The sequence below is a fragment of the Lampetra planeri genome, unplaced genomic scaffold, assembly GCF_965212315.1.
Source record: "Lampetra planeri unplaced genomic scaffold, kcLamPlan1.2.h2 scaffold_191, whole genome shotgun sequence".
NCBI lineage: Eukaryota > Metazoa > Chordata > Hyperoartia > Petromyzontiformes > Petromyzontidae > Lampetra > Lampetra planeri.
The window spans coordinates 1-12500 of record NW_027614659.1 but is presented as its reverse complement, the minus strand read 5'-3'; the positions used below and the strand labels follow the sequence as shown (position 1 = coordinate 12500).

Here is a 12500-nt window from a genome sequence, read left to right as displayed (position 1 = left end):
AGAGACCAATACTCATAGAGACCCATACTCACAGAGACCCACACTCACAGAGACCCATACTCATAGAGACCCATACTCACCAAGACCCATACACACAGAGACCCACACTCACAGAGACCCACACTCACAGAGACCCATACTCACAGAGACCCACACTCACAGAGACCCACACACACAGAGACCCATACTCACAGAGACCCATACTCACAGAGACCCACACTCACAGAGACCCACACTCACAGAGACCCATACTCACGGAGACCCATACTCACGGAGACCCATACTCACCAAGACCCATACACACAGAGACCAATACTCATAGAGACCCATACTCACAGAGACCCACACTCACAGAGACCCATACTCATAGAGACCCATACTCACCAAGACCCATACACACAGAGACCCACACTCACAGAGACCCACACTCACAGAGACCCATACTCACAGAGACCCACACTCACAGAGACCCACACTCACAGAGACCCATACTCATAGAGACCCATACTCGTAGAGACCCATACTCGTAGAGACCCATACTCGTAGAGACCCATACTCATCGAGACCCATACTCGTAGAGACCCATACTCGTAGAGACCCATACTCGTAGAGACCCATACTCGTAGAGACCCATACTCGTAGAGACCCATACTCGTAGAGACCCATACTCGTAGAGACCGATACTCATCGAGACCCAGACTGCTACTAAACTTGTATTTTACCAGGTATTTTTAGGCCGGTGGTGATGGTAGTCATTGTGGTGGCGGAGCGCTGGGCAGCTAAAACGCAGAAAGTTTGCACAGTAGGGGCCACAGATGGTGCATCGGCCAGCCATCTCAGTCGGTCAACCCATGGCACCTGCTGGGTCTGTCCCGTGACCTCCTCCTGCCAGCAGCGAGCCTTCAACACTTCCCGCGAAGGCCTCAAAGCGCACCAGGCCTGGCACAGGTGCCGTGGTGACTTCACCGCCGCTAAGTGGCGAATGGCGGCTATTGGGTTTGGTTTTGGCGGTGGAACCTTTGTCTTTGTTACCCAGCAGGGCTGGACTCGGAGGACCTGGACGAGCGTCTGCACTCGTGCGACGGGGGTATCGACGCGGCGCTAGCCTACGCAAAGGCCCTGTCCAAGTACATCAGCGGCCTTGCCGCATACGTCGAGCGCAGACTTGCAGTCGGTACGGACGCCTCGCCCGCCCACCCACGGCCACCCTCAACTCCCTGCACCACCACCACCAACACCACCACCACCACCATCTCCTCACTCTCCCCTCCACCATCTCTCCGATCCCTCCTTCAGCCCATCTCTCTCCCCGATCATCAATCCATAGCCTCCCTCCCTATCTCCCACCACCATCACCATCTATCATCTCCCTCCTTCAGTTCATTTTTCTGCCCTCTCTCTCTCTCCCCTGTCCACAAACCCCACCTCGGGATACGTGGGGCGGAGGCAACACACTGGGTATGGCCTCTCCTTCGCCCACCCATCCACAGCCCTCCCTCCTTGAATCCCACCACCATCTCCTCACTCTCCCCTCCACCATCTCTCCACTCCTCCTTCAGCTCATTTCTCTCCCCAATCGCTCACACCCCCCCCTTGCCCACCCACGGCTACCCTACCTGCCTCCACCACCACCCCCCCCCCCCTCCCCAATGTCAACTACAAATCTCCCCACTCTCCCCTCCACCATCTTTCCTCTGCTCTCCCTCCACATCATCTCTCTCCCTGATCCCCCAAACCCCCCTCCCTCCACCACCACCACCACCACCATCTCTCCTCCAACAGTCAGCCCCGATGTCGTCCACCTGCAGTCGTCCTTCAGTCCCCAAGCCGGCGCCCCGATCGCGGGCCTCGCTCCCGGAAACTTCCAGCACTTTCCCCCCGTTAGACTCATCCAGCAGACTCCCACCGTCTTCTCGAAGCTTCCCCCGTGCAGTGGCCTTGCACCTGCCGTTGCCACCCCATCTCCACCGACCGACCCCACTAAGAACCCTTTGCCACGTGCAGTACAACCTACCCCGGTGTCCATGGAGCTTTGTGTTCGTTTCGCTCACCAGACATCGACTACTCCAAGGACCTGATGAAGCTGGCGCAGTGTCCGATGCCGGCCTTCACCCACGAGGTACTTGAAACACCCCAACGACGGAGATTGTCACTAGGGTTGGGCGGGGTGGGGAGGGCGCATGCCCTGACAATGTGCGTTTTCACATATCTCTGTCTGTGACTGGAGGACGAATCCGATGAGCTACCAAGCTCTTGATAATTGTTTTTTTACCCTTCTATCTGGCAATAAAACTGACACTTTTTTTTACAAGGAGTCATGTTTACATAGGCCACAATACCTGCAGTCATAATGCAAACAAAAAACATAACTCTGATAATGTATGCACTGTCCTTGAAGTTGATTGGTCCACACCCGAGACAGCTTTCCTCAGAGCCTAGTCTCACATGGGTTGGACCAGATTATCAGAGTTATGTTTTTTGTTTGCATTATGACTGCGGGTATTGTGGTCTATGTAAACATGACTCCTTGTAAAAAAAAAAGGTGTCAGTTTTGTTTGCCAGATAGAAGGGTAAAAAACCAATTATCATATTTTTTACTGGCAAATGAGGTTCCAATGGTGTAAATGCTTTACCCCGAGCTCTCATACTCTGATGGTGCATTGTCTTTGAGTTGTGCGCCTTTTGGCGTCATCTGGTCCAACCCATGTGAGACTAGGCTCTAAGGAAAGCTGTCTAGGGTGTGGACCAATCACTATCAAGGACAGTGCATACATTATCAGAGTTATGTTTTTTGTTTGCATTATGGCTGCAGGTATTGTGGTCTATGTAAACATGACTCCTTGTAAAAAAAAAGGCGTTAGTTTTGTTGCCAGATAGAAGGGTAAAAAACCAATTATCATATTTTTTACTGGCAAATGAGGTTCCTATGGTACCAAGATCTTGTTCACATACAGTATGGTCCAGTGCGGAGGGCAGGGGGAGGGGGGATTAGAGAGTTGCAACGGCAAGCGATGCAGAAACATACGCAATAAGGAGCGCACAATACAGACTAGATGGTAAGTGAGTCACTAAATAGATATAAATAATGGATAAAACATTTTGTTACATATATAAGTCCGATTTGTAGTGGTGATAGTTGTGATGCCGGTGGTGGTGATGGTAGTAATTGTGGTGGTTGTGGTGATGGTAGTGATGCCGGTGGTGGTGATGGTAGTAATTGTGGTGGTTGTGGTGATGGTAGTGATGCCGGTGATGCTCATGGTGGTGATGGTAGTAATTGTGGTCGTGGTTGTGGTGGTAATGCTAGTATTGCTGGTGGTGGTGATGGTAATAATTGTGGTAGTTGTGGTGGTCATGGAAGTGATGCTGGTGGTGGTGGTGATGGTAGTCATTGTGGTTGTGCTGGTAGTGATTGTGGTGGTGATGGTAGTGACCGGTGGTGGTGATGGTAGTAATTGTGGTGGTGGTGATGGTAGTGATGCCGGTGGTGGTGATGGTAGAAATTGTGGTTGTGGTGGTGATGGTAGTGACCGGTGGTGGTGATGGTAATAATTGTGGTGGTTGTGGTTGTGGTGCTGGTCATGGTAGTGATGTCGGTGGTGGTGATGGGAGTAATTGTGGCGATGGTGGAGATTTTGGTGGTGGTAGTAGTGATGGTGATGATGGTAGTAACTGTGGTTTTTGCGGTGGTGATAGTTATGATGATGGTAGTAATTGTGGTGGTGGTGGTGATGTGAGTGATGCCGGTGGTGGTGATGGTAATAATTGTGGTGGTTGTGGTGGTGATGATGGTAATAATTGTGGTGGTTGTGGTGATGGTAGTAATTGTGGTGGTTGTGGTGATGGTGGTGGTGATGGTAGTAATTGTGGTGGTTGTGGTGGTGGTGATGGTAGTAATTGTGGTGGTGGTGGTGATGGTAGTAATTGTGGTGGTTGTGGTGATGGTGGTGGTGATGGTAGTAATTGTGGTGGTTGTGACGCTAGTAATTGTGGTGGTGGTGATGGTAGTGATTCCGGTGGTGGTTGTGGTGGTAACAATTGTGGTGTTTGTGGTGGTGGTAGTAATTGTGCTTGTGGTGGTGATGGTAACAATTGTGGTGGTTGTGGTGGTGGTGATGGTAGTAATTGTGGTGGTTGTGGTGATGGTGGTGGTGGTAATCATTGTGGTGGTGGTGGTGATGGTAGTAATTGTGGTTGTTGTGGTGGTGGTAGTAATTGTGGTGGTGGTAACAATTGTGGTGGTTGTGTTGTGGTGTTGGTGGCACCAGCCACCCATGCCCCTGCAGGGCGTCTACGCGTCCCTCATGGAGCAGGACTGGGAGACGGCGCACGCCGCCGCCCACACGGCCGCCCAGCTGCAGGCCGACAAGTGCGTGCTGGTGAGCGCCGCCCGCGCCGCCTGCGCCGCCCGCTGATGCTGCTGCTGCTGCTGCTAGTGCCGCGAGTGCCGATGGCTCCGATGGTGCTGCTACCGCTAGCGCCGCCGTTGCTGCTGCTACTGCTCGTGCTGTTGCTGTTAGCGCTGCTGCTGCTGCTGCTGCGAGCACCGCCAGTGCCGATAGCGTCGCTAGTGCTGCTACTGCTCGTGCTGCTGCTGTTAGCGCTGCTGCTGCTACTGCTAGTGCTCGTGGTAGTGCTGCTACTGGTGCTGCTACCGCTAGCGCTGCTGCTGCTGCTAGCACCGCCAGTGCCGATGCTGCTGCTGCTGCTGCTGCTCGGGCCACTGCTGTTAGCGCTGCTGCTGCTGCTGCTGCGAGCACCGCCAGTGCCGATAGCGTCGCTAGCGCTGCTGCTGCTCTAGCTGCTGCTGTTAGCGCTGCTGCTGCTGCTACTGCTGCTGCTCGAGCTGCTGCTGTTAGCGCTGCTGCTGCTGCTGCTAGCACCGCCAGTGCCGATAGCGCTGCTGCTACTGCTGCTGCTCGAGCTGCTGCTGTTAGCGCTGCTGCTGCTGCGAGCACCGCCAGTGCCGATAGCGCTGCTGCTACTGCTGCTGCTCTAGCTGCTGCTGTTAGCGCTGCTGCTGCTGCGAGCACCGCCAGTGCCGATAGCGCCGCTAGTGCTGCTACTGCTCGTGCTGTTGCTGGTGCTGCTACTGCTGTTAGTTCTGCTAGTGCTACTGCTGCTGTGGCTAGTGCTGCTACTGCTGCTACTGCGACACTTTTAAATCATACTACACTACACTACACAATACTTTACACTCCACTATCCACAACTTTCGATGAATGTGGTTGGCTACGTACGATGCAAAAGCAGGTCAACATATATGCACACGATACACTACACTACTATATACACTACACCACTATATACACTACACTACTATACACACTACACTACTATACACACTACACTACTATATACACTACACTACTATATACACTACACCACTATATACACTACACTACACCATTATATACACTACACCACTATACGCACTACACTACTATACTACACTACTATACGCACTACACTACTATATACACTACACTACTATACACACTACACTACTATATACACAACCAATTATGACCCCACCTCACCACCCTCCACCCCCCTCCCCCCCTGCACCCACCTCTCCACCTTCTCCCCCCACCTCTCCAATCCCCCCCCCACCTCTCCAATCCCCCCCCCCCTGCACCCACCCCCCACCTCCCCCCCCCCCCACCTCTCCCCTCCCCCACCTCTCCACCCCCTCCCCCCCTGCACCCACCCCTCACCTCCCCCCCCCCCCACCTCTCCCCTCCCCCACCTCTCCACCCCCTCCCCCCCTGCACCCACCCCTCACCTCCCCACCCCTCCCCCCCCCCACCTCTCCCCCCCCCACCTCTCCCACCCCCCCACCTCTCCACCCCCCCCCCACCTCTCCACCCCCACCTCCCCACCCCTCCAGCCTCTGCGGAGCTGGCGTGAGGAGCACGAGCGCAAGCGGAAGGAGCTCAAGGAGCTGTGGCAGAAGGGACAGCGCCGGCTGGTACGGGGGGAGGGGGGGACCCACCGGAACCCACCGGAACCCACCGGAACCCACCGGAACCCCGCCCCCCACTCCCCCACTCCACGGGGGAGACCAAGGCGGGCGGGCGGGCACGCACGTGGCTTAGCGGCAGTCTTGCGGTTAGCGCCGCGCTACGAACGCACGTGTGACCCGGGTTCGATTTACGCTCACGGCCAACACCGGTGACGATTATCTGGACTGGTCCCGGGCCTCCCCTAGGTCGACTCGGCCTCAAATGAGTACCTGGTGCGGTGTGTAGTGAACATCGCCACTGGGGAGACAAAGGCGGCCGGGCGTGGTGTTGGCCACCCACCCCCCTTCGTCTGCCGTTTCGGCCTTCATAGGGTGCTACTCGCCAACAGCACTTGCCCCAACAGTCTGTTAAGGTTATACGTATGTGGCTAGGAGATGCTAACTACCTCGCCTGGTACGCGGAAGGTCGTGGGTTCGATCCCGACCCTGTTGCCTTTTGTATATTTGGAGTTTGCATGTGGCTAGGAGATGTTAACTACCTCGCCTGGTCTACAGGAGGTCGTGGGTTCGATCCCGACCTTGACGCCTGCTGTATATTTGGAGTTTGCGTGTGGCTAGATGTTAACTACCTCGCTTGGTATGCGGAAGGTCGTGGGTTCGATCCCGACCCTGACGCCTGCTGCTGTATATTTGGAGTTTGCATGTGGCTAGGAGATGTTAACTACCTCGCCTGGTGTACAGGAGGTCGTGGGTTCGATCCCGACCCTGACGCCTGCTGCTGTATATTTGGAGTTTTAATGTGGCTAGGAGTTGTTAACTACCTCTCCTGGTACGCAGAAGGTCGTGGGTTCGATCCCTACCCTGACGCCTGCTGCTGTATATTTGGAGTTTGCATGTGGCTAGGAGATGTTAACTACCTCGCCTGGTATGTGGAAGGTCGTGGGTTCGATCCCGACCCTGACGCCTGCTGCTGTATATTTGGAGTTTGCATGTGGCTAGGAGATGTTAACTACCTCGCCTGGTATGCGGAAGGTCGTGGGTTCGATCCCGACCGGGTTTTCCCCCTCTACATGTAGAATCATCACCACGCGTTTCAAGTATTTGGTTGCTGCCATAAATTTCCGCGTGATGACGACGATGAGCCACTTCGTCGAGCTCTCATTTGTGAGCACGACAAACAGTTCAGTGGGCCCTAAGCTGGTTTAATAAAAATATAATTCTGTGTGTTTTTTAACAGCACTTGGCCCGACAGCAGTATGTTAGAGGCTTCCAGCGGGGGGGGGGATCTTTGGCTTTGTCTTTGACCTCCCCGTGTGACCGTGTGTGTGTCTCTGTGTGCGTGTGTCTCTGCGTGTGTCTCTGCGCGTGTGTCTGTGTGTGCGTGTCTCTGTGCGTGTGTCTCTGTCTTTGTGTGTCTCTGTGCGTGTGTCTCTGTCTTTGTGTGTCTCTGTGCGCGTGTCTCTGTCTTTGTGTGTCTCTGTGTGTGTGTCTCTGTCTTTGTGTGTCTCTGTGTGCGTGTGTCTGCGTGTGTGTCTCTGTGTGTGTCTCTGTCTTTGTGTGTCTCTGTCTTGGTGTGTCTCTGTATTCGTGTGTCTCTGTGCGCGTGTCTCTGTCTTCGTGTGTCTGTGTGCTCGTGTGTCTGTGTGTGCATGTCTGTGTGTGCGTGTGTCTGTGTGTGTGCGTGTGTCTGTGTGCATGTGTCTCTGTCTTCGAGTGTCTCTGTGCTCATGTCTCTGCGTGTGTCTGTGTGCGTGTGTCTCTGTGCTCATGTCTCTGCGTGTGTCTGTGTGCGTGTGTCTCTGCGTGTGTCTTTGTGCGCGTGTCTCTGTGCTCATTGCAGGCCGAGGCAGAGTGCAGCCTCAAGAAAGCCCGACAGGTACAAGCTGCGTGCCTGCGTGGTGCACCTAGCCTGGCACAAGCGCCGTGGCGACGTCACCGCCACTTAGTGGCGAGCAGCACTTGGCCCGACGGGGGGATCTTTCCCTTTGCACGTGGGGTGAGCGGTGGCGCAGCGATTAGCGGCGCCGCGTTTCGAACCCCACCGCGCCCGAGTTCGATTCCCGCTCGCCGCCACCACAAGTGACGAATAATCTGAACCGGTTCCGGGCCTCCTCTAGGTCGACTCGGCTGTAAATGAGTACCTGGTGTGGTGCTGGCCACCCCACCTCCCCCCTGTCATGCGCTATACCGGCCTCCCTCGGTGCAACTCGCTAACAGCACTTGCGCCAACAGCCGGTTGAGTGTGGACTCTGAGTGGTTAAACGTTCGTCTCTTCCACATCTCTCTGTGTGTCTACTGGTCTCCCTTCATCTCCCCCGTGTCTCCCTGCGTCTCCCTGCGTCTCCTTGTGTCTCTCTGTCTACCTGCACCCCCCTCCCCCCCCCCGTGTCTCCCCCTGTCTCCCTGCACCCCCCCCCCCACCCCGTGTCTCCCTGCGTCTCCTCGTGTCTCCCCGTCTCCCTGTGTCGCTCTACATCTCTCCCTCTGTCTCCCTCCGTCTCCCCCGTGTCTCCCTGCATCTCCTCGTGTCTCTCTGTCTCCCTCCTGCATCTCCCTGAATCCCCCCCAGCCCGTGTCTCTCTGCGTTTCTTCGTGTCTCCCTGTCTCCCTCTGTTTCTCTACATCTCTCCCTCTGTCTCTCTCCATCTCCCCCGTGTCTCCCTCTGTCTCCCTGCACTCCCCCCCCCCACCCCGTGTCTCCCTGCGTCTCCCCGCGTCTCTCTGTGTCCCTCCACCTCCCTTCCCCCCCCCGTGTCTCCCTGCGTCTCCCCGCGTCTCTCTGTGTCCCCCTCTGTCGCTGTGAATCCCCGTCTCCCTCGATCGCTCTGCGTGCCTCCCTGCACGCTCGTTTCAGTCCGTGAGTCTTTTGCACCGTGCGCACATTTGACCCCGTGCCCCCCCTCCCCCACGCCCCCCCCCCCGTGCCCCCCCCCCCCGGTTGCCCCCCCCCCCGTGCCCCACCAGCTGTACTCTCAGCGGCGCGAGGAGCTGGAGCGTGCCCGAGGCTCTGCGGCGCGCGCCGAGGAGGGGCTGGCGGCGGTGACGGCGGCGTCCCCGGCCGACGGCGGCGCCGGCACCGGCACCGTCCACGCCGGATCGTCGCGCACCCTGGAGCGCAAGCGCAAGACGGAGGACGAGGCGCTCAGGAAGGTGCGGGGCACAGCCGGTGCCGGGCACACAGTGCCTGGCGCTGGTGGTGGCGGTGCTGGTGGTGACGGTGCTGGTGGCGGCGGTGCTGGTGGTGGCGGTGCTGGTGGTGGCGGTGCTGGTGGGCAGCGATGGTGGTGGTGCTGGTGGTGGTGCTGGTGGCGGCAATGGTGGTGGTGCTGGTGGTGGTGGTGCTGGTGGTGGTGGTGTTGGTGACGCTGGTGGTGGTGGCGGTGCTGGTGGCGGCGGTGCTGGTAGGCGGCGATGGTGGCGGTGCTGGTGGTGGTGCTGGTGATGGTGGTGCTGCTGTTGATGGTGGTGCTGGTGGTGATACTGGTGATGCTGATGATGCTGCTGGTGCTGGGGGTAGTGGTGGTGGTGGTGATGCTGGTGGTGCTGGCGGTGGTGGTGGTGCTGGGGGTGGTGGTGGTGGTGATGCTGGTGGTGCTGGCGGTGGTGGTGGTGCTGGGGGTGGTGGTGGTGGTGATGCTGGTGGTGCTGGCGGTGGTGGTGGTGCTGGGGGTGGTGGTGCTGGGGGTGGTGGTGGTGGTGATGCTGGTGGTGCTGGCGGTGGTGGTGGTGCTGGGGGTGGTGGTGGTGGTGATGCTGGTGGTGCTGGCGGTGGTGGTGGTGCTGGGGGTGGTGGTGGCGGTGGTGGTGGTGCTGGGGGTGGTGGTGCTGGGGGTAGTAGTGGTGGTGGTGATGTTGGTGATGCTGGTGGTGATGTTGGTGGTGCTGATGGTGGTGTTGATGGCGGTGTTGGCGGCAGGCGGAGGAGGCAGACGCCGTGTACCGCGCCAGCGCCAAGGAGCTGCGGCTGCGCCGCCAGGAGGTGCAGGCCGTGAAGACGGTGGTGCTGACGCAGGTGCGCGAGCTGGCGCGCCGGGCCGACCTGGCGCTCAAGACGGTGAGGCGCCAGCGTGTCAACAACCGCGTGCATGCGTGCGCGAGTGTGTGTGTGCACGTGTGTGAGTGTGTGTGCGTGTGTGTGAGTGTGTGTGTGCGCGTGCGTGCGAGTGTGCGTGTGTGTGCATGCGTGCGAGCGTGTGTGTGTGCGCGTGCGTGCGAGTGTGTGCGTGTGTGTGTGCACGTGTGTGTGTGTGTGTGCACGTGTGTGTGTGCGTGTGTGTGTGTGCGTGCGTGTGTGTGAGTGTGTGTGCGTGTGTGCGTGTGAGTGTGTGTGTGCGCGTGCGTGCGTGTGTGTGTGCGCGTGCGAGTGTGTGTGTGTGTGCGCGCGTGCGTGCAAGTGTGTGTGTGCACGTGTGCGTGTGTGTGTGTGGGGAGCGGTAGTGTCGTGGTTAGCGCTACGCTGCGCTACGAACCCGGCGACCCGAGTTCGATTCCCGCTCGCGGCCACCAACACCAGTGGCGATTATCTGAACCGGTCATGGGCCTCCCCTAGTTCGCCTCAGCCTCAAATGAGTACCTGGTGTAGCGGTGTGTAGTAAACATCGCCACTGGGGAGACAAAGGCGGCCGGGCGTGGTGCTGGCCACCCACCCCCTCGTGTGCCGTGCCGGCCTTCACAGGTGCTTGCTAACAGCACTTGCCCCAAACAGTTTATTAAGCTTATACGGGGAATCTTTGTCTTTTTTTTTGGTGTGTTTCTGTGTTTTTATGGAGCGGTGGTGCAGCGGTTAGCGCTACGCTGTGGCAACAACCCAAAGTCGATTCTCGCTCACGGCCACCAACCACCAACACCGGTGACGATTATCTGAACCAGAGGTCGCAAACGGATTTTGATTCCTTACCCGTACCCGTACCCGGCCGCACCAGGGTCGCAAACGGCTACCCGTACCTGGCCGGGTACGGGTAGCCGGGTATCGGGTAGGGTACGGGTATCGGGGGGGTACCCGGTTGCGACCTCTGGGATGAAGCCACGTTGCAGGCGCGGGTGGGTTGATTCTAGGAACTTGAATTGTGAGAAGAGACAAGACGTTGGGAAATGAGTGACAAACGGTGACTCACCAGTGACTCACGGCCTACCCGTACCCGGCTGCACCAGGGTCGCAAACGGGTATCGGGTAGCCGGGTATCGGGTAGGGTACGGGTATCGGGTACCCGGTTGCGACCTCTGCTTCTTGGCCCCCCTCCTCCCCGCAGGTGACGGCCGCATACTTCGAGCTGCTGGGCACGCAGGCAGCGGCGCTGCCCGCCCGCTACCGGGCCCTGCACGAGGGCACCGACGCCTACGTGGCTGGCGCTCAGTACGCGGCGTTCGCACGCCGCCTCGCCCAGCAAGCGCAGTCGCCACCCGCCGCCGCGCGGTCAGTGGCCCGCCATCTACCAATCACCATTACCACCACTACCCACTCAATACTACTAACACCCACCATCACCCACCAATCACCATTACCGCCACTACCCACTCACTACTACTAACACCCACCATCACCACCCATCACCCACCATCACCCACACCCACTGTCACTACCACCCACCATCACCCACCATCACCCCCACCCACTACCACTACCACCCACCATCACCCACACCCACTGCCACTACCACCCACCATCACCCACCATCACCCCCACCCACTACCACTACCACCCACCAACACCCACTACCACCCACCATCACCCACCAATCACCACCCATCACCATTACCACCACTACCCACTCACTACCACTACCACCCACCATCACCCACCAATGACCATTACCCACTCACTACCACCATCACTCGCCATCACCCACCATCACCCACCATCACCCACCATCACCCACCATCATCCACCAATCACCACCCATCACCACCACCCACCACCACCACCCATCCACTACCACCACCACCCACCCACCCACTACCACCCACCATCACCACCCATCACCACCCATCACCATTATCACCACTACCACCACCACCCACTACCACTACCACCAACCATCACCACCACCATCCACCCACTACCACCCACCATCACCACCACCACTCACCCACCCACTACCACCCACCATCACCACCAATCACCACCCATCACCATTACCGCCACTACCCACCCACTACCACCCACCATCACCACCACCCACCCACTACCACCACCATCCACCCACTACCATCAATCACCACCTTGACTACAACCACCACCCACTACCACCACGACCACCAACCACCACAACGACCACAACCCACCATCACCACCACCCACCAATTACCACCAACCATCACCACCACCTCAACGACAGCCACCACCCACTGCCACCCACCACCACGCACGTATACTCACTACCACCCACCCACTACCACCACCACCCACCCACTACCACCCACCACCTCGCACGACTACCCACTACCACCCACCACCACGCACTTATACTCACTACCACCCTCGGTCACCTCCACCATCACCCTCTCCCACTACCACGACCACCACCACTCTAATATC

At 57.8% G+C, this 12500-nt stretch overlaps 1 protein-coding gene across 3 annotated transcripts in view; it reads left to right on the top strand.

The window, feature by feature from the left end:
• The window catches only part of LOC144740114 (rho GTPase-activating protein 45-like), a 104452-nt gene extending 92948 nt beyond the window's left edge, over positions 1 to 11504 (top strand). For 2 of the 3 annotated variants that reach the window (XM_078622993.1, XM_078622992.1), the window contains exons 8-15: positions 1037 to 1174; positions 2055 to 2119; positions 4269 to 4379; positions 5891 to 5971; positions 7806 to 7841; positions 8930 to 9115; positions 9882 to 10019; positions 11215 to 11504. In XM_078622993.1, the coding sequence (XP_078479119.1) occupies positions 1037 to 1174; positions 2055 to 2119; positions 4269 to 4379; positions 5891 to 5971; positions 7806 to 7841; positions 8930 to 9115; positions 9882 to 10019; positions 11215 to 11493 (1034 nt within the window). In that variant the 3' untranslated portion in view covers positions 11494 to 11504. The remainder of the gene's footprint in view (positions 1 to 1036; positions 1175 to 2054; positions 2120 to 4268; positions 4380 to 5890; positions 5972 to 7805; positions 7842 to 8929; positions 9116 to 9881; positions 10020 to 11214) is intronic. The other variant, XM_078622994.1, reaches the window with a different exon arrangement.
• Positions 11505 to 12500: the final 996 nt, after the last annotated feature.